The sequence below is a fragment of the Centruroides sculpturatus genome, unplaced genomic scaffold (assembly GCF_000671375.1).
Source record: "Centruroides sculpturatus isolate CEXI.00-Female unplaced genomic scaffold, Cexi_2.0 scaffold1279, whole genome shotgun sequence".
In the NCBI taxonomy this organism is placed as follows: Eukaryota; Metazoa; Arthropoda; class Arachnida; order Scorpiones; family Buthidae; genus Centruroides; species Centruroides sculpturatus.
The window spans coordinates 78542-99649 of NW_019385524.1; the positions used below are offsets into that span (position 1 = coordinate 78542).

Sequence of the window (21108 nt, forward strand, 5' to 3'; positions counted from 1 at the left end):
GCCTGTAAGTTTAAGAGAATATAAACACATTGACATTTCAAACACAATTACAACACACTGTATTATTTCACTATCACATAAGTAAAGCAATATATTTTAATAAGTACTATAAACCTGCATTGTTTAGAATTAGTTACCGAAATGAAGACGATTCCGTAAAATTCCATATACAGTACAATAGTTTGACATTTTCTAAAATAATGACTGGTAAAGAATTCCTATCAGCTGTATTCCTTAGTTGTATATAAGGAAATACTGTATAATTACTCATCTTTTATAATGAATTGTAAAACCATTAAAGGAACACTGATAATTCTGAAAGTGTAATTTGTTCTACTCATGGGTTTTTTTTTCATTTCTTACTCTTTGTTCTGCCAGGCCCACAATAGAAACTGCCGGGTGAAGGATGACACCCGAAATATTCTAGACAGATCATTCAGAAGGGCATTAGTTTTACTTAATTAACTGTACTGTTGATATTCTTCTTACATCTACGTCCTTACTGTTTTACATTTCTGTGTATTGTCTACTTGGACCTTATTTATTAATAGGACTTATACTGGTGTAGTTTCTGATTAGCAAAGAGAAGGGATCTTAGTCAAAAGTCAAAACAAAATACCTTTATTTTCACCTATTGATATTTCCATATAAACTTTTAGTGAAACATTATTAAATATATTCGTCATAAGTTACCACCAACAATACTAATTCTTCAGGTTAATTTAATTGTGATGCAATTCGAACATATTGTAGAACTATAAATGTCCACTGTCATTCGTGTTTGTCTGTCCTTCCTTAATCTCGAGAATGAAGTTAAATAGAATAAATTCAAGATGAGGAATGGAAATCTTGCTGGCAGGAGATCCCGATTAACTATATATGAACTTCTGTTTCAAACTGAAAGTCACATTATTTCAATTCAAAAATTTTTTCCTGAAAGGAGTTTGATAGATGGACAGCACGACTGCATTGCTAACAGGAAAAGTATGATGTACTGTACAGGGACAAAACACTACTAATTTGAAGTGGAGAGCATATATTTTAAATTAAATACATTAAAAATAGCAACCATGCAATTTTTAAATTGCTCGTTGTAATTACATTTGATTGCCCACCAGTGGCCGAGCGGTCTTCGTACCCTGAACACTGGGAGTTCGCTCGGAAGGGCTGACCATGTGGAGTTTTCCGGGTTTTCTCCATGTCAGTAACGCCTAATTAGGGGCCAGTTTCCCTTAAAAAAAAGACTCCTGAAAGGCATTCCCCCAGACAGATCGCCCAAGTGTTACGTTGCCATAACTAAACAATTACATTTGAATTAGCTCATATTCTGTTTAATTTTAATCGTATTTATTTAAAGAGAAATGAGCAAAACTGTTAATGAATCGTTTATTATAAGTTATTTTCTTGAATTGCAAAATTTTTAGATTTAGTAACACTTACGGTTCGATATATAATTTCCATGTTTCTCTCACAGGAACGTAATGAATTTTAAATGTCAAGGAACTTTACCACATGAAGTTACATTAAAGGTCTTTGACTGTATATTACTTGTACTTTACAGCCATTTTCTCACTTGTCCAAGAGTTGTACATTCAATTCTCATACATTTCAAAGGACTTTTCCCGTATATCGAAAATAATAATTTCTATAGTAGATTATGAATAATTTATTAATATTTTAACATTTTTCCATCGAGATTTCAAATTTAAAACGATTATTCAAAGCTCTTCTTCATGTAAAGTTAATGGAACTTTCAATTGTTGGTGTAAATTTCAGAAAAATCTTCGTTAAATCATGAATATAATTATTAGCATTCTCAAATTTCTTTATATTTTAAAAATTGTTAGCAATTAAGAATGACAAATAAGCAATTTATAATTAAAAACTTAATGTTTTTAACAGCAAAAAAAAAAAAATGTCACAAAAGCTGCTTCTTAGAGATTCAAAAAAATAAAATCAGTAATGTTAATCAATTTAAAACTGTTTTTAGATCGTTTTTTTTTTTCAGTTTAGACATGTTAAAATGAATATATTTTAAAATTGTTTTCTACATTTTAAACAATTAGGAGTGTGAAACTTCATAAATAAATGAAATTTAATTTATTAAGCATAAAGATTAATATATTAAAGTCGAATCAGTTAAAATGAATACAAGAGAAAACATTATCTCTTGTATACTCACTGTACTCTTTTGTACATAAATATCTTTTAAACTTTCTGAGTTTTCTGAAACTTAAACATTTAATCCTCCTTACTCAAGCCTCACTTTGCATACTTCCATTAATCATGTATCCAGGTGTGGAATTTAAGGCAAAATTTTGAAATAAAAATATGTTTAATGTGTTGTAAATGCTTGTTCTTTATATAAAATTCAAAGGAAACATTGCGAAATTGATCATAATTTTATTTTAGATTTACTGGTAAATATAATTCTTCTTCTTCTTCTTCAAAGTGTCTTCCTTATTTCTAACGTTGGGACATCACTAGCATGGAGAAGTTGAATTACCACGAGGTTGGATATAAAGTGAATGATAAGTTGGACAAGGCCGATCCATCCAGCGTTGATTCTAATATTAAAAATATTATTATTAATAAACAGTACATAATTTAATATTTGTTAAAACTATGTTGAATTTTTACCTCATTTCGAACTTTGGATGATGATTCTGTATCATTACTATGCCTTGGTAATTGCGGTGCGGGATATCCATTCCAACACGACATTGATAGAGGGAAATTGGGTGAAGAATAAAATGATTGTGAAAGGTCCATGCTTTCATACCTTCCAAGGGCACTTCCAATATAGGGTGAAGTTGTTGGAGTTATGGGAGTTAATCTAGAAGAGCTCTCTGATGTTTTTGTTGTGATTGTACCGTTTGGTTTGCAGTATGTTCTCTCGGACCAGGTCACGGGTGGAACAGTAGCAGTTGGATGATAAAGAACCTTGTTTTCTCTACTCATTTCGGTTTTGATACGATCATCTTTCTTATCGTTATTTCTCTCTTTATTGCTGTAATCAGATATTGCACCGTATTTCCATCCCTTCAAGTGAGAGTCCTGTTCGTGATCTATAGATAATTTTGTAGAGAGTGCGAGTGGTGTATGAAATGAATTACAATATCCGGATGATGGAGCAAAGCCATAGAGAGTTGCATTTCTCCACAAGGGATCTGTACAGCACTGATAAGCTGAATGTTGCAGTTCACTAAGACGTCTGTTATGTTCTAATGACTGCCTATTTAATGAACCATTTTTGTCATCTGATAAATGATCAAAACTCACTCCGTAATTTTCTGATGCTTTAGCAACAAGCGCCTCTACACTAGGTAAGGATTCATTACCTAAAGGGCTCTTTCTGTTATCATGAGATACAATCGGTCTCACCATACATGTTTCTCTATGATTTGCGTGGTAAATGCTGTTTTGTCTGTGAGCATTAATCATTTTATTTTTTGCATAATTATACAGAGCGTGAAGTGAAAGTTTACTATGCACAACTGGTTGAGTTTTTGAATCTTTGTCACCACAGCCATCTTTCTGAAGTAAAGTGTTAAACTGACTATTTTCTATTTGTTTTAGTATCTCCTCTTTACACTTCTTAAAACAGATGATAGCTACTCTCTCCTTTTCCTTCTGTTCTGCTATCATTTCAAGATGGATGATTTCATTTTTTAACTTTTTTATTTCTTCTTTAATTTGAAGAGGATCTTGGAATTTGTCTGCTTCCGAAATACTTTCATTTTCGTTCGGTTTCTTCATTGCAATGTCAACTGGTGGGGCTGGTGATGACTTTAACCTTGGTGTGGCGTGACTTAACACTTCTTTCATCCGATTTATGGTATCCCTATGATCGGGAGTTTTTGTATGATCTTTATCACTTACACTAAGAACTTTAGGAACATTTAGACTAGCTTCTGCGTTTCTTTTTGCTTCTGAAGATATTTCTGTCACGGCCGCATCAGACGCTTCCAGGAGCAAGCTACGAAGAATCGACTCTGCTTCAGATTCTTGAGCCTTCTTCGTATCTGAAGAGATCACTTCTGGCTTCGGAGTGCTTATTGGTGAAATTTTATTCACATCTGTAGTAACTTTATTGTTGACTAGAGAAAAATTTTCACCATTTGTAAAGCAATCGAGATTTCTTCTTGCACACCACACTTTCTTTGGCATTAATGATGTATTTACTTGAGGATGGACCATTTGTATGGGAGTTTTCAGTTTTCCTGTAGACGAATTGTCTGAAAAATACATAAACACAACTCAGAACAATCGTTAACCATTGTTTAAAGATAGAAAACAATATGTGTGCCACTTACCTGATCCACCATCTTTTATGCGTAAATCTAAGGGTGCATCTGTGTCTATAGTTACTTTATTCTTCTTTAAACTTTGCAAAATATGATGCTTGTGACGGAATTTTGAGATTCCATAAGCCTTTTTTATTTCCAAATCGTCATTGTCCTTTGGTTTAACTTTGTGGTCCACGGTATTTTCTTCAGTTTCTTGTGTTATATTTACTGGCGATTTTCTTTCTAAAATGCTAAAAATATAAAAAGAAAATCAATTTTGATAGTGAAAAGTATGAATTTTGTTTTTCTATAATACACTTTATAGATGTAAAAAACACGAATGTTTAATAGGAATAACACGTTGCGCCATCTGTTGAGAATAAAAGAAACCAAATTTTTGAAAATTGAGAATTATAACTCAAGAAAAATTAAATTAAACTAAAAAATAAAACGTGAGAATAATTTCAATTTAACTCAATTAATCTTACATTGACATAAATTATTCAAAAACACTACGTGATTAACTCGATAATTTATATATATTTACGATCTCTTTAAGGTCTTGACCTGTTCTTAGAGGAATTTTTAAATAAGAAAATTAAAATGATATTTTTTAATTTAAAATTTCATTGCAATTAAATCTAATTCTTCTGACTATGAACATCTGTTAATTAAGTGCTTACTTAAAAAACTACATTAAATTTAAATAAATTTAAAAAGAACTTACATCTGTTGACTTTTTGATTTATCTTCAGATTTTACTGCTTCTTTACTTTCAATGTCATTCGTTGTACTTTTCTTTGATAAAATATTCAATTTTTGTTCTTTGGTAGCGGTGGTAACAGTAGAAACAGTAGTGTCAGTTGTTATTGTAGTAATACTAGTTGCTACAGTTGCTGCAGATGTTGATGGTGATTCATTTGTTTTGCTAGGAATTTCCTTTACAATTTCATCTTTGGATTTTTCTACTATTTCAGAATCTGTGTTAGAATCACTTTCTTCAACAACAATAGTGTCACCATTTTTAGTTGTTTTATACTTAAGTCTGCGAGCTGCTGATCGAGTGAAGAACTTTTTAACAACCTCCCCACGTGTCAATTTCCTCTTTCTCCTTTTCCTAAACATTCCTTCTAATTCTTGTGGAAATTTTCTTTTGTAGCATTTTCTTTGACTGGGTATATTGATTATATCAGATTCTTTAACGATGTGACTATCGAAGTCTAGAATACAAACTGGATTATCGTAATCATCGTAATCGTAACCGTTACATTCACAAAATTCCTTAAGAAGTCCTCCAACGATTTCCTTTTCTTCGGACCAATTCGACAAATTTTTCAACCTGATGACATTGTATGAGGCTTTGAAAACCATATCTTCTACAAGATCCTTAACTTCATTTTCAATAACATCATCAGTTTCGTCTCCTGTATAACCGAAAGACTTCTTACGTCTTCCATACTTAACGGGTCTATAAGAATATGATTCACTATCGTCTACAATCTTCTTACATCTTCTCTTGAATCTCTTACAAGATACGTTCTTAATTATTCCATCTTCAACGTCTGCGTAAACTGATAATGAAGACACTTTTCTGACCTTCGACTTCTCTTGATATCCTTCCTCTGCCCATTCGGCATTTGTAACATCACATACGTCTAAAATTGGTGATTTCGGTGAATTAGAAGGAACTTCTTGTATAGTTGTAGTAGATTCTAATTCTTTAAGTCCTTCCATATTTTCAGTTATATCTGTTATAGTAGCATCACTACCCGAATCATCTGCACAGTCATCGATATTAGTCGTCTCGTCAGCTTCAGGATTAGGTGGGTTAATTTTATAAGTTGTTAACTTCTCTTTATCCGTATCTAAACGGGGAAGATCTAAACATGTTTGGTCTGTATCACCACCCCATTCGGGTGCGCAGGTACTACCGTCTTTTAAAATAGAAGTTAATACATCACTAACGTCTTTCTGCCATCCGGGATCTTGACTAATGCTTCTGTCATCGCAGACAGATTCATCTTCACAACTCATTTTTTCACTCAAATTATTTCCTATGGTCCCTTCGCGTAATTTCCTTAATGACACGACTACTGGAGTTAATAGAATATCGTATTTATCTGATAGGCGCTTGGGTTCACTTCTTAAGCTTCTTCCTGTCATCTCCTAATTATAATCCACAAATTATTCATCAATGATACCTTCTTTGATTCTGGTCCCCTAATTGGAATTGCTACTTCTTCATGTTTTCTTTACAATTAAATGAACGTATCCAACACATTTTTGGTAACATTTAATGGGTAGCACCAATATGAAACCTGAAAATTTAATTTCATTTATTAGAATATTTATATAATAATTACTTCTAATTGTTAATGAAAAAATTTTAAAGGTTTTAATTCTAGAATAATTACTAATAATCCATTATCTGTTAATTATATGTATAAATTGATGACGTCCTTGAAACGTGTTAATCATGATAATTGAAGCATTACGGGTTTGTAAATAAAATAGCGACTTTAATAAACAGATTTATTAAATTTATATATATAAATATTTCAGCTATAAAATAAATTATCGTCGCTATAAACTCGCGAAGATGTTTACAGTTACGACGAGATCAATATGGTGAAGTGATAGAAACATGCAGTGAATGAACTTGGATTCGTATTGAATAAATTCATAAAATAAATATTATCAACGTTATATACACATGTATTAATTAAAAGATAGCCTACGCGAGTTAACTATCAAAATAATTTCTTTTGGTATTGATTTTCTGATACGCAATTTGTCAAGTTTGTCACTCAAACATCCGATGACAATCTTAAAGCGTAGAAAAAAAAATCAATTTTTTTTGTTTCTTTTTTTAACGTGTAAAGAGCTAAATTAATTTCTTTTTCGGAAATTCGGTTTGTTTTTTTATGATTAAAAACAGATAAAATAAGTTTTAACTAATACAAATCGATGCGAGAATTGTGATAATGTAGGCATTCACTAACGGGTTTGCAGCAATGGCAAACATTAATTTATCACATTAAAAGATAAAGAAAATTCTTATTCGTGCACATACTTCACATTGCATAATAAACAAAAATAGCGTGATAAATGCATTTTTTTAAGGTTAATCCAACACACAGGAATATTTCACGCTTCATTTACTTTCGTAGTGTGACAATTTCAAAAATGTCGTCATGAAATCCATACACGATATATCAACGTTCATTGTTAACTACGTTTTTTTAACATATATTTACCGAAAAATTACTTTAAACAACCTCAAAATTGTGTTTTACAATTCAAAACTATCTTAAATTTGATATTTGGAAGGGTTAAAAATTTAAATTTCGGGTTTCTTAATCCTTTTCTAACTATATAAAAGTAACCATTTATAAATAAAATGGACCAAAAATCAATTAACCATATTTTACTTGCGTACACTTACTTACACAAGACGAGTTAGTTAACTGACTTTTGGATTACCCTCTATATAAAAATTTATAACAGAAATTTATTAAATTAATTAATTAATTAATTAATATGTTAAATTTACTATTATAAAACGTTATAAATTATTAATTTATTTAAGAAAAATATATTTAATAATTTAAATAATACGAAAGCGAAATTAATTAATCATTTAAAGAATAAGAAGAAAAATATTTTCTCTTTATCTAAAAATGTTAACATTACTTTTTTAATTAATTATATAAAATCTTTATACTGACAAATTTGTCCATTTAATAAATGAAAGAATTTATTAATGATGATTTATGTCGATGAAGATCAAAAACAATTAAGGAGTAATAATTAATAACAATTTAATAATTAATTACTTTTAATTTTTGATTAATTAAAGGAATAATCATGATTTTATATTATAAAAAATGATTTTTTTTTTAATTTTTTGGGTAAAATACTAGAAAAATATGTTATAAAAATTTCATGTATAAAATTTCGAAGTAAATTTTTACCTCTTAATTAATAATAATAATAAAATATTATTTATATTTTTATAATATAAATAAATCATATTAATTGTATATAAAAACACTTTATACGACTTTATAACAGAGGGAAGTACATGCAAGACAGTAAGGTAAATTGATAAAGCTGGAAATTTGCATATATATAATACTTTTTTAAATATAACTATTTTATCATTGTTAACTTTCAGTTAAAAGTTTATTTTTCTCAATGACCTTGAATGCCAGGTGTTTCGTTCACCTGGGCTACACACACACACTAAAACGTAGCAGCAATTTAATACATTAAACTACTACATGATATTTTTCATATCGATTTTTCGAATCAATTTAATTTATTTTTATGAATAAAATTCCTTTTTTTTCTGAAAACGTAAAAAGAAAAAAAAAAGAAACATCATAAAATATTACACAATTATCTATGACGCAACAATAATCGAGTTAACAACGAAATTGATGAAGTCATCGAAACGTGCGTATCACGTGTCAAACAAAACATGGCCGATTTAATCTGTCATTTTGTTTTCTATTGTAAAATAATTTAGTTTTAATATATATATATATATATATATATATATATATTTTTTTTAAAGGCTTAAATATGTATATTGGGCTTCTTACAATTTATAAAATCATCTTAAATGCAAGAAAGTAATAAAAATTGTTGTTTAAGATGAAAAATAAATATACCCTACGAGGTGGCCCGATAGTCAGTTAACCGCATTTTATTTTATTTTTTAAACTAATGGTAGATATTGATAAAATTTTCAAACAATGTTAGTAATACAAAGTAAAAGAAAAACAAAAAAAAATCAATTTGATGATTATTTTTTATCGAAAAGTATTTTAAAATCTACTTTAAATGAGTCTCATATTATGTTTTCTACTTTAAAAACTACCTTAAATTTGACAGTTTTAAAGGAGTTAACGTAAAAAAATAATAATAATAAAAATTTTTAAATAAATTAATTCATGTCCCAAAATTTAGTTAACCGTATTCATAAGCTATCAAAACAAAAAAAAATTAATAATGAGTAGTGCCTATCACGTGTGAAAAACAATAAAATAAAACGTTTATTAAGACTATCGGAACAGTAAAATTGATGACATAATCAAAACAGTTAATGACGTTCTACCATCAAACCGGTGACATCACTAATAAAGCGTCACTGATATATGAGGTCAACGTAATAATTGAATAAGTAACCGTACTGCAGATTGGATATTGAAAAGAAAAAAAAAACAAAAAAGAACCAATTAAAACACTGTTTATATATAAATTTAAACTTAAATTATCGAAACGATAAATGATGATAAAATTTGTTGTTAAAAAATTAAATGCGAAAGGGGGGAGGAGAAGGAAAGAAAAAAAAATCAATATAAACCGAAAGCTTAAACTTTCAGATTGGTAATCGCAGAAGAAAATAAATAATTTAAAATCCTTTTAAATAAATTTTTTATGTTACTTTTCTGAATGTAAAAATTTAATTCCGATCAATATTTATATTAAAAATTTATTTATTTTATATATTATTAAATTCTACTTTCTTAAGAAATTAAAATAAAATACACGTTTTTTTTTTTTTTAATTCAATTTTTTAATAATACTTTCTTATAAATTTGCAAGTCAAAAGTTGACTTACAATTTTTTTTCCTGTGTTTTTTTAAGTGTCTGTTGTATTTAATTCAGATACAAGTTACAGTTTTAAATAAATAACATTAATAAATTTCCGGATTAAATGGTATTTAAAATAAATTACAAAACAGATTTATGGTAATGTAAAATTTTATGATTATCTTTACGTTCGATAGATGGCAGCATCACGTTTGAAATCGTAACATAAAGGGAAACACCTCATATGTTTCGAATATAGTAAACAAAATCTAGAAACAAAACAGTGAAGGAGAGACATGTATATACATACATCTATTATATATATATATTTATACCCCAGTTTTAATTATAATTTTTTTAAGATTAAAGTACATTAAATATATTATTTAGAAATTATAAAACTATAAAGGGTACAATACCCTCTCATTTCCATTTCACTGAGCAAAGGACTATTAGTTATCTAAAGCTAGATTTGTTAAATGCGGTCAAAGAACAAAAGAATTGAACCAATCAGGTCAGTTCTTTCAAGGTCAGTTCGATGTGAAAGTGACGATATCCTTTTCATTAATGCTTCATACATCTATGTGTGTGTGTGTATGTGTGTCTATCACTTTGCTTCCGCCTCGAAATGTCATCAACGGTTCTCATAGTGTTACATTAAAATATACATAAAAGTAATATATTTTGGGACAGTATATAGAGGAGGGGGAAAAAACTGTATATCTTTTTATATAGAAAGTTAAACTTAAAGTTTTAAAAACAAAAAAAAATCAACAGAAAGAAAACAAATAAAAAACTTACCAGTAAAGTTGGCCGAAAGTAATTTCCTAGTTTAACGTGACGAATAATCCAATATAGGAGTAAAATCAATATCCAGAGTATCACAAGATATGTTGTTAAGCCTAACACACAATTCGTAGCCGGCGCGTATACTGTATACGTTATATGAAAAGGCACACACACCGACACAACACTTCACTTCTCAACGACTTTCCGTGCTCTACTGGCACATCGGACCTCCTGCACGATGCGCCCCCAGCGGACAGTTTGTCGAGCATGACGTCACACAGCTAACTCCTCCTGCTGCCGTGACGTCACCGACCATGTCAGCAATGATTGATGACGACATCGGATTGGATGTCACTCGACAACGGATGTAGCAGTTGGTCGATTGCTAATGGTCAGTGACAGAACCAAAATAGCAATTAACCTATTCTGTTTTATAGCCTCTGTTGGGAAATATGGCAAATTTACAAAAACATGATCTGATTTTTTTTTCTTTCCTTCTTTCGTTCTCTTTCTTCATCTTATACACTATTTTTTTTCTTTAATTTTATTAATTTTTAAAAGGTTAATATAAAATGAAAATGATTTTTTTTTAGTTCTGNGAGATTTCAAATTTAAAACGATTATTCAAAGCTCTTCTTCATGTAAAGTTAATGGAACTTTCAATTGTTGGTGTAAATTTCAGAAAAATCTTCGTTAAATCATGAATATAATTATTAGCATTCTCAAATTTCTTTATATTTTAAAAATTGTTAGCAATTAAGAATGACAAATAAGCAATTTATAATTAAAAACTTAATGTTTTTAACAGCAAAAAAAAAAAAATGTCACAAAAGCTGCTTCTTAGAGATTCAAAAAAATAAAATCAGTAATGTTAATCAATTTAAAACTGTTTTTAGATCGTTTTTTTTTTTCAGTTTAGACATGTTAAAATGAATATATTTTAAAATTGTTTTCTACATTTTAAACAATTAGGAGTGTGAAACTTCATAAATAAATGAAATTTAATTTATTAAGCATGAAGATTAATATATTAAAGTCGAATCAGTTAAAATGAATACAAGAGAAAACATTATCTCTTGTATACTCACTGTACTCTTTTGTACATAAATATCTTTTAAACTTTCTGAGTTTTCTGAAACTTAAACATTTAATCCTCCTTACTCAAGCCTCACTTTGCATACTTCCATTAATCATGTATCCAGGTGTGGAATTTAAGGCAAAATTTTGAAATAAAAATATGTTTAATGTGTTGTAAATGCTTGTTCTTTATATAAAATTCAAAGGAAACATTGCGAAATTGATCATAATTTTATTTTAGATTTACTGGTAAATATAATTCTTCTTCTTCTTCTTCAAAGTGTCTTCCTTATTTCTAACGTTGGGACATCACTAGCATGGAGAAGTTGAATTACCACGAGGTTGGATATAAAGTGAATGATAAGTTGGACAAGGCCGATCCATCCAGCGTTGATTCTAATATTAAAAATATTATTATTAATAAACAGTACATAATTTAATATTTGTTAAAACTATGTTGAATTTTTACCTCATTTCGAACTTTGGATGATGATTCTGTATCATTACTATGCCTTGGTAATTGCGGTGCGGGATATCCATTCCAACACGACATTGATAGAGGGAAATTGGGTGAAGAATAAAATGATTGTGAAAGGTCCATGCTTTCATACCTTCCAAGGGCACTTCCAATATAGGGTGAAGTTGTTGGAGTTATGGGAGTTAATCTAGAAGAGCTCTCTGATGTTTTTGTTGTGATTGTACCGTTTGGTTTGCAGTATGTTCTCTCGGACCAGGTCACGGGTGGAACAGTAGCAGTTGGATGATAAAGAACCTTGTTTTCTCTACTCATTTCGGTTTTGATACGATCATCTTTCTTATCGTTATTTCTCTCTTTATTGCTGTAATCAGATATTGCACCGTATTTCCATCCCTTCAAGTGAGAGTCCTGTTCGTGATCTATAGATAATTTTGTAGAGAGTGCGAGTGGTGTATGAAATGAATTACAATATCCGGATGATGGAGCAAAGCCATAGAGAGTTGCATTTCTCCACAAGGGATCTGTACAGCACTGATAAGCTGAATGTTGCAGTTCACTAAGACGTCTGTTATGTTCTAATGACTGCCTATTTAATGAACCATTTTTGTCATCTGATAAATGATCAAAACTCACTCCGTAATTTTCTGATGCTTTAGCAACAAGCGCCTCTACACTAGGTAAGGATTCATTACCTAAAGGGCTCTTTCTGTTATCATGAGATACAATCGGTCTCACCATACATGTTTCTCTATGATTTGCGTGGTAAATGCTGTTTTGTCTGTGAGCATTAATCATTTTATTTTTTGCATAATTATACAGAGCGTGAAGTGAAAGTTTACTATGCACAACTGGTTGAGTTTTTGAATCTTTGTCACCACAGCCATCTTTCTGAAGTAAAGTGTTAAACTGACTATTTTCTATTTGTTTTAGTATCTCCTCTTTACACTTCTTAAAACAGATGATAGCTACTCTCTCCTTTTCCTTCTGTTCTGCTATCATTTCAAGATGGATGATTTCATTTTTTAACTTTTTTATTTCTTCTTTAATTTGAAGAGGATCTTGGAATTTGTCTGCTTCCGAAATACTTTCATTTTCGTTCGGTTTCTTCATTGCAATGTCAACTGGTGGGGCTGGTGATGACTTTAACCTTGGTGTGGCGTGACTTAACACTTCTTTCATCCGATTTATGGTATCCCTATGATCGGGAGTTTTTGTATGATCTTTATCACTTACACTAAGAACTTTAGGAACATTTAGACTAGCTTCTGCGTTTCTTTTTGCTTCTGAAGATATTTCTGTCACGGCCGCATCAGACGCTTCCAGGAGCAAGCTACGAAGAATCGACTCTGCTTCAGATTCTTGAGCCTTCTTCGTATCTGAAGAGATCACTTCTGGCTTCGGAGTGCTTATTGGTGAAATTTTATTCACATCTGTAGTAACTTTATTGTTGACTAGAGAAAAATTTTCACCATTTGTAAAGCAATCGAGATTTCTTCTTGCACACCACACTTTCTTTGGCATTAATGATGTATTTACTTGAGGATGGACCATTTGTATGGGAGTTTTCAGTTTTCCTGTAGACGAATTGTCTGAAAAATACATAAACACAACTCAGAACAATCGTTAACCATTGTTTAAAGATAGAAAACAATATGTGTGCCACTTACCTGATCCACCATCTTTTATGCGTAAATCTAAGGGTGCATCTGTGTCTATAGTTACTTTATTCTTCTTTAAACTTTGCAAAATATGATGCTTGTGACGGAATTTTGAGATTCCATAAGCCTTTTTTATTTCCAAATCGTCATTGTCCTTTGGTTTAACTTTGTGGTCCACGGTATTTTCTTCAGTTTCTTGTGTTATATTTACTGGCGATTTTCTTTCTAAAATGCTAAAAATATAAAAAGAAAATCAATTTTGATAGTGAAAAGTATGAATTTTGTTTTTCTATAATACACTTTATAGATGTAAAAAACACGAATGTTTAATAGGAATAACACGTTGCGCCATCTGTTGAGAATAAAAGAAACCAAATTTTTGAAAATTGAGAATTATAACTCAAGAAAAATTAAATTAAACTAAAAAATAAAACGTGAGAATAATTTCAATTTAACTCAATTAATCTTACATTGACATAAATTATTCAAAAACACTACGTGATTAACTCGATAATTTATATATATTTACGATCTCTTTAAGGTCTTGACCTGTTCTTAGAGGAATTTTTAAATAAGAAAATTAAAATGATATTTTTTAATTTAAAATTTCATTGCAATTAAATCTAATTCTTCTGACTATGAACATCTGTTAATTAAGTGCTTACTTAAAAAACTACATTAAATTTAAATAAATTTAAAAAGAACTTACATCTGTTGACTTTTTGATTTATCTTCAGATTTTACTGCTTCTTTACTTTCAATGTCATTCGTTGTACTTTTCTTTGATAAAATATTCAATTTTTGTTCTTTGGTAGCGGTGGTAACAGTAGAAACAGTAGTGTCAGTTGTTATTGTAGTAATACTAGTTGCTACTGTTGCTGCAGATGTTGATGGTGATTCATTTGTTTTGCTAGGAATTTCCTTTACAATTTCATCTTTGGATTTTTCTACTATTTCAGAATCTGTGTTAGAATCACTTTCTTCAACAACAATAGTGTCACCATTTTTAGTTGTTTTATACTTAAGTCTGCGAGCTGCTGATCGAGTGAAGAACTTTTTAACAACCTCCCCACGTGTCAATTTCCTCTTTCTCCTTTTCCTAAACATTCCTTCTAATTCTTGTGGAAATTTTCTTTTGTAGCATTTTCTTTGACTGGGTATATTGATTATATCAGATTCTTTAACGATGTGACTATCGAAGTCTAGAATACAAACTGGATTATCGTAATCATCGTAATCGTAACCGTTACATTCACAAAATTCCTTAAGAAGTCCTCCAACGATTTCCTTTTCTTCGGACCAATTCGACAAATTTTTCAACCTGATGACATTGTATGAGGCTTTGAAAACCATATCTTCTACAAGATCCTTAACTTCATTTTCAATAACATCATCAGTTTCGTCTCCTGTATAACCGAAAGACTTCTTACGTCTTCCATACTTAACGGGTCTATAAGAATATGATTCACTATCGTCTACAATCTTCTTACATCTTCTCTTGAATCTCTTACAAGATACGTTCTTAATTATTCCATCTTCAACGTCTGCGTAAACTGATAATGAAGACACTTTTCTGACCTTCGACTTCTCTTGATATCCTTCCTCTGCCCATTCGGCATTTGTAACATCACATACGTCTAAAATTGGTGATTTCGGTGAATTAGAAGGAACTTCTTGTATAGTTGTAGTAGATTCTAATTCTTTAAGTCCTTCCATATTTTCAGTTATATCTGTTATAGTAGCATCACTACCCGAATCATCTGCACAGTCATCGATATTAGTCGTCTCGTCAGCTTCAGGATTAGGTGGGTTAATTTTATAAGTTGTTAACTTCTCTTTATCCGTATCTAAACGGGGAAGATCTAAACATGTTTGGTCTGTATCACCACCCCATTCGGGTGCGCAGGTACTACCGTCTTTTAAAATAGAAGTTAATACATCACTAACGTCTTTCTGCCATCCGGGATCTTGACTAATGCTTCTGTCATCGCAGACAGATTCATCTTCACAACTCATTTTTTCACTCAAATTATTTCCTATGGTCCCTTCGCGTAATTTCCTTAATGACACGACTACTGGAGTTAATAGAATATCGTATTTATCTGATAGGCGCTTGGGTTCACTTCTTAAGCTTCTTCCTGTCATCTCCTAATTATAATCCACAAATTATTCATCAATGATACCTTCTTTGATTCTGGTCCCCTAATTGGAATTGCTACTTCTTCATGTTTTCTTTACAATTAAATGAACGTATCCAACACATTTTTGGTAACATTTAATGGGTAGCACCAATATGAAACCTGAAAATTTAATTTCATTTATTAGAATATTTATATAATAATTACTTCTAATTGTTAATGAAAAAATTTTAAAGGTTTTAATTCTAGAATAATTACTAATAATCCATTATCTGTTAATTATATGTATAAATTGATGACGTCCTTGAAACGTGTTAATCATGATAATTGAAGCATTACGGGTTTGTAAATAAAATAGCGACTTTAATAAACAGATTTATTAAATTTATATATATAAATATTTCAGCTATAAAATAAATTATCGTCGCTATAAACTCGCGAAGATGTTTACAGTTACGACGAGATCAATATGGTGAAGTGATAGAAACATGCAGTGAATGAACTTGGATTCGTATTGAATAAATTCATAAAATAAATATTATCAACGTTATATACACATGTATTAATTAAAAGATAGCCTACGCGAGTTAACTATCAAAATAATTTCTTTTGGTATTGATTTTCTGATACGCAATTTGTCAAGTTTGTCACTCAAACATCCGATGACAATCTTAAAGCGTAGAAAAAAAAATCAATTTTTTTTGTTTCTTTTTTTAACGTGTAAAGAGCTAAATTAATTTCTTTTTCGGAAATTCGGTTTGTTTTTTTATGATTAAAAACAGATAAAATAAGTTTTAACTAATACAAATCGATGCGAGAATTGTGATAATGTAGGCATTCACTAACGGGTTTGCAGCAATGGCAAACATTAATTTATCACATTAAAAGATAAAGAAAATTCTTATTCGTGCACATACTTCACATTGCATAATAAACAAAAATAGCGTGATAAATGCATTTTTTTAAGGTTAATCCAACACACAGGAATATTTCACGCTTCATTTACTTTCGTAGTGTGACAATTTCAAAAATGTCGTCATGAAATCCATACACGATATATCAACGTTCATTGTTAACTACGTTTTTTTAACATATATTTACCGAAAAATTACTTTAAACAACCTCAAAATTGTGTTTTACAATTCAAAACTATCTTAAATTTGATATTTGGAAGGGTTAAAAATTTAAATTTCGGGTTTCTTAATCCTTTTCTAACTATATAAAAGTAACCATTTATAAATAAAATGGACCAAAAATCAATTAACCATATTTTACTTGCGTACACTTACTTACACAAGACGAGTTAGTTAACTGACTTTTGGATTACCCTCTATATAAAAATTTATAACAGAAATTTATTAAATTAATTAATTAATTAATTAATATGTTAAATTTACTATTATAAAACGTTATAAATTATTAATTTATTTAAGAAAAATATATTTAATAATTTAAATAATACGAAAGCGAAATTAATTAATCATTTAAAGAATAAGAAGAAAAATATTTTCTCTTTATCTAAAAATGTTAACATTACTTTTTTAATTAATTATATAAAATCTTTATACTGACAAATTTGTCCATTTAATAAATGAAAGAATTTATTAATGATGATTTATGTCGATGAAGATCAAAAACAATTAAGGAGTAATAATTAATAACAATTTAATAATTAATTACTTTTAATTTTTGATTAATTAAAGGAATAATCATGATTTTATATTATAAAAAATGATTTTTTTTTTAATTTTTTGGGTAAAATACTAGAAAAATATGTTATAAAAATTTCATGTATAAAATTTCGAAGTAAATTTTTACCTCTTAATTAATAATAATAATAAAATATTATTTATATTTTTATAATATAAATAAATCATATTAATTGTATATAAAAACACTTTATACGACTTTATAACAGAGGGAAGTACATGCAAGACAGTAAGGTAAATTGATAAAGCTGGAAATTTGCATATATATAATACTTTTTTAAATATAACTATTTTATCATTGTTAACTTTCAGTTAAAAGTTTATTTTTCTCAATGACCTTGAATGCCAGGTGTTTCGTTCACCTGGGCTACACACACACACTAAAACGTAGCAGCAATTTAATACATTAAACTACTACATGATATTTTTCATATCGATTTTTCGAATCAATTTAATTTATTTTTATGAATAAAATTCCTTTTTTTTCTGAAAACGTAAAAAGAAAAAAAAAAGAAACATCATAAAATATTACACAATTATCTATGACGCAACAATAATCGAGTTAACAACGAAATTGATGAAGTCATCGAAACGTGCGTATCACGTGTCAAACAAAACATGGCCGATTTAATCTGTCATTTTGTTTTCTATTGTAAAATAATTTAGTTTTAATATATATATATATATATATATATATATATATTTTTTTTAAAGGCTTAAATATGTATATTGGGCTTCTTACAATTTATAAAATCATCTTAAATGCAAGAAAGTAATAAAAATTGTTGTTTAAGATGAAAAATAAATATACCCTACGAGGTGGCCCGATAGTCAGTTAACCGCATTTTATTTTATTTTTTAAACTAATGGTAGATATTGATAAAATTTTCAAACAATGTTAGTAATACAAAGTAAAAGAAAAACAAAAAAAAATCAATTTGATGATTATTTTTTATCGAAAAGTATTTTAAAATCTACTTTAAATGAGTCTCATATTATGTTTTCTACTTTAAAAACTACCTTAAATTTGACAGTTTTAAAGGAGTTAACGTAAAAAAATAATAATAATAAAAATTTTTAAATAAATTAATTCATGTCCCAAAATTTAGTTAACCGTATTCATAAGCTATCAAAACAAAAAAAAATTAATAATGAGTAGTGCCTATCACGTGTGAAAAACAATAAAATAAAACGTTTATTAAGACTATCGGAACAGTAAAATTGATGACATAATCAAAACAGTTAATGACGTTCTACCATCAAACCGGTGACATCACTAATAAAGCGTCACTGATATATGAGGTCAACGTAATAATTGAATAAGTAACCGTACTGCAGATTGGATATTGAAAAGAAAAAAAAAACAAAAAAGAACCAATTAAAACACTGTTTATATATAAATTTAAACTTAAATTATCGAAACGATAAATGATGATAAAATTTGTTGTTAAAAAATTAAATGCGAAAGGGGGGAGGAGAAGGAAAGAAAAAAAAATCAATATAAACCGAAAGCTTAAACTTTCAGATTGGTAATCGCAGAAGAAAATAAATAATTTAAAATCCTTTTAAATAAATTTTTTATGTTACTTTTCTGAATGTAAAAATTTAATTCCGATCAATATTTATATTAAAAATTTATTTATTTTATATATTATTAAATTCTACTTTCTTAAGAAATTAAAATAAAATACACGTTTTTTTTTTTTTTAATTCAATTTTTTAATAATACTTTCTTATAAATTTGCAAGTCAAAAGTTGACTTACAATTTTTTTTCCTGTGTTTTTTTAAGTGTCTGTTGTATTTAATTCAGATACAAGTTACAGTTTTAAATAAATAACATTAATAAATTTCCGGATTAAATGGTATTTAAAATAAATTACAAAACAGATTTATGGTAATGTAAAATTTTATGATTATCTTTACGTTCGATAGATGGCAGCATCACGTTTGAAATCGTAACATAAAGGGAAACACCTCATATGTTTCGAATATAGTAAACAAAATCTAGAAACAAAACAGTGAAGGAGAGACATGTATATACATACATCTATTATATATATATATTTATACCCCAGTTTTAATTATAATTTTTTTAAGATTAAAGTACATTAAATATATTATTTAGAAATTATAAAACTATAAAGGGTACAATACCCTCTCATTTCCATTTCACTGAGCAAAGGACTATTAGTTATCTAAAGCTAGATTTGTTAAATGCGGTCAAAGAACAAAAGAATTGAACCAATCAGGTCAGTTCTTTCAAGGTCAGTTCGATGTGAAAGTGACGATATCCTTTTCATTAATGCTTCATACATCTATGTGTGTGTGTGTATGTGTGTCTATCACTTTGCTTCCGCCTCGAAATGTCATCAACGGTTCTCATAGTGTTACATTAAAATATACATAAAAGTAATATATTTTGGGACAGTATATAGAGGAGGGGGAAAAAACTGTATATCTTTTTATATAGAAAGTTAAACTTAAAGTTTTAAAAACAAAAAAAAATCAACAGAAAGAAAACAAATAAAAAACTTACCAGTAAAGTTGGCCGAAAGTAATTTCCTAGTTTAACGTGACGAATAATCCAATATAGGAGTAAAATCAATATCCAGAGTATCACAAGATATGTTGTTAAGCCTAACACACAATTCGTAGCCGGCGCGTATACTGTATACGTTATATGAAAAGGCACACACACCGACACAACACTTCACTTCTCAACGACTTTCCGTGCTCTACTGGCACATCGGACCTCCTGCACGATGCGCCCCCAGCGGACAGTTTGTCGAGCATGACGTCACACAGCTAACTCCTCCTGCTGCCGTGACGTCACCGACCATGTCAGCAATGATTGATGACGACATCGGATTGGATGTCACTCGACAACGGATGTAGCAGTTGGTCGATTGCTAATGGTCAGTGACAGAACCAAAATAGCAATTAACCTATTCTGTTTTATAGCCTCTGTTGGGAAATATGGCAAATTTACAAAAACATGATCTGATTTTTTTTTCTTTCCTTCTTTCGTTCTCTTTCTTCATCTTATACACTATTTTTTTTCTTTAATTTTATTAATTTTTAAAAGGTTAATATAAAATGAAAATGATTTTTTTTTAGTTCTGGTACACGTGGCGTGCATGTGACATTTATACGATTATACGAAATATACATGTTTTATATTGTTTTTAAAATAATAAACTGATTATTTTCTTAATAAATTATTATTTTATATGTATAAATTTATTTTAAAGTTATTTTATAAAGGTTTGTTTTTTCTTTATATATGTGTGTGTGTGTGTGTGTGTGCATATATAAGAGCACATTACATTGTTTAAAATTATTAAAAAATATATTATTTTTAGTAAAAT

General features: G+C 29.1%; 2 protein-coding genes across 2 annotated transcripts; both read right to left on the reverse strand.

Annotated features, from left to right (window-relative positions):
• Positions 1 to 2388: 2388 nt before the first annotated feature.
• Positions 2389 to 10930, reverse strand: LOC111639807. The gene is made up of 5 exons (XM_023385754.1): positions 10692 to 10930; positions 5017 to 6607; positions 4317 to 4540; positions 2641 to 4238; positions 2389 to 2567 (listed from the first exon to the last, which is right to left on the reverse strand). Exons 2-5 carry the CDS (start codon positions 6450 to 6452, stop codon positions 2484 to 2486), a joined length of 3342 nt encoding a protein of 1113 aa, XP_023241522.1. The 5' UTR covers positions 6453 to 6607; positions 10692 to 10930; the 3' UTR covers positions 2389 to 2483.
• Positions 10931 to 11973: 1043 nt separating this feature from the next.
• LOC111639804 lies at positions 11974 to 20513 on the reverse strand. Its single transcript, XM_023385752.1, has 5 exons — positions 20277 to 20513; positions 14602 to 16192; positions 13902 to 14125; positions 12226 to 13823; positions 11974 to 12152 (listed from the first exon to the last, which is right to left on the reverse strand). Exons 2-5 carry the CDS (start codon positions 16035 to 16037, stop codon positions 12069 to 12071), a joined length of 3342 nt encoding a protein of 1113 aa, XP_023241520.1. The 5' UTR covers positions 16038 to 16192; positions 20277 to 20513; the 3' UTR covers positions 11974 to 12068.
• Between the last annotated feature and the right edge of the window lie 595 nt (positions 20514 to 21108).

Coding starts and splice junctions, on each gene's coding strand:
- LOC111639807 (XM_023385754.1), bottom strand. CDS start 6,452: ATGACAGGAAGAAGCTTAAGAAGTGAACCCAAGCGCCTATCAGATAAA. Junction 4,239..4,316: donor CATAAAAGATGGTGGATCAG/GTAAGTGGCACA, acceptor TGTATTTTTCAG/ACAATTCGTCTACAGGAAAA. Junction 2,568..2,640: donor CATCCAAAGTTCGAAATGAG/GTAAAAATTCAA, acceptor TTTTAATATTAG/AATCAACGCTGGATGGATCG.
- LOC111639804 (XM_023385752.1), bottom strand. CDS start 16,037: ATGACAGGAAGAAGCTTAAGAAGTGAACCCAAGCGCCTATCAGATAAA. Junction 14,126..14,601: donor AAATCAAAAAGTCAACAGAT/GTAAGTTCTTTT, acceptor TTATATTTTTAG/CATTTTAGAAAGAAAATCGC. Junction 12,153..12,225: donor CATCCAAAGTTCGAAATGAG/GTAAAAATTCAA, acceptor TTTTAATATTAG/AATCAACGCTGGATGGATCG.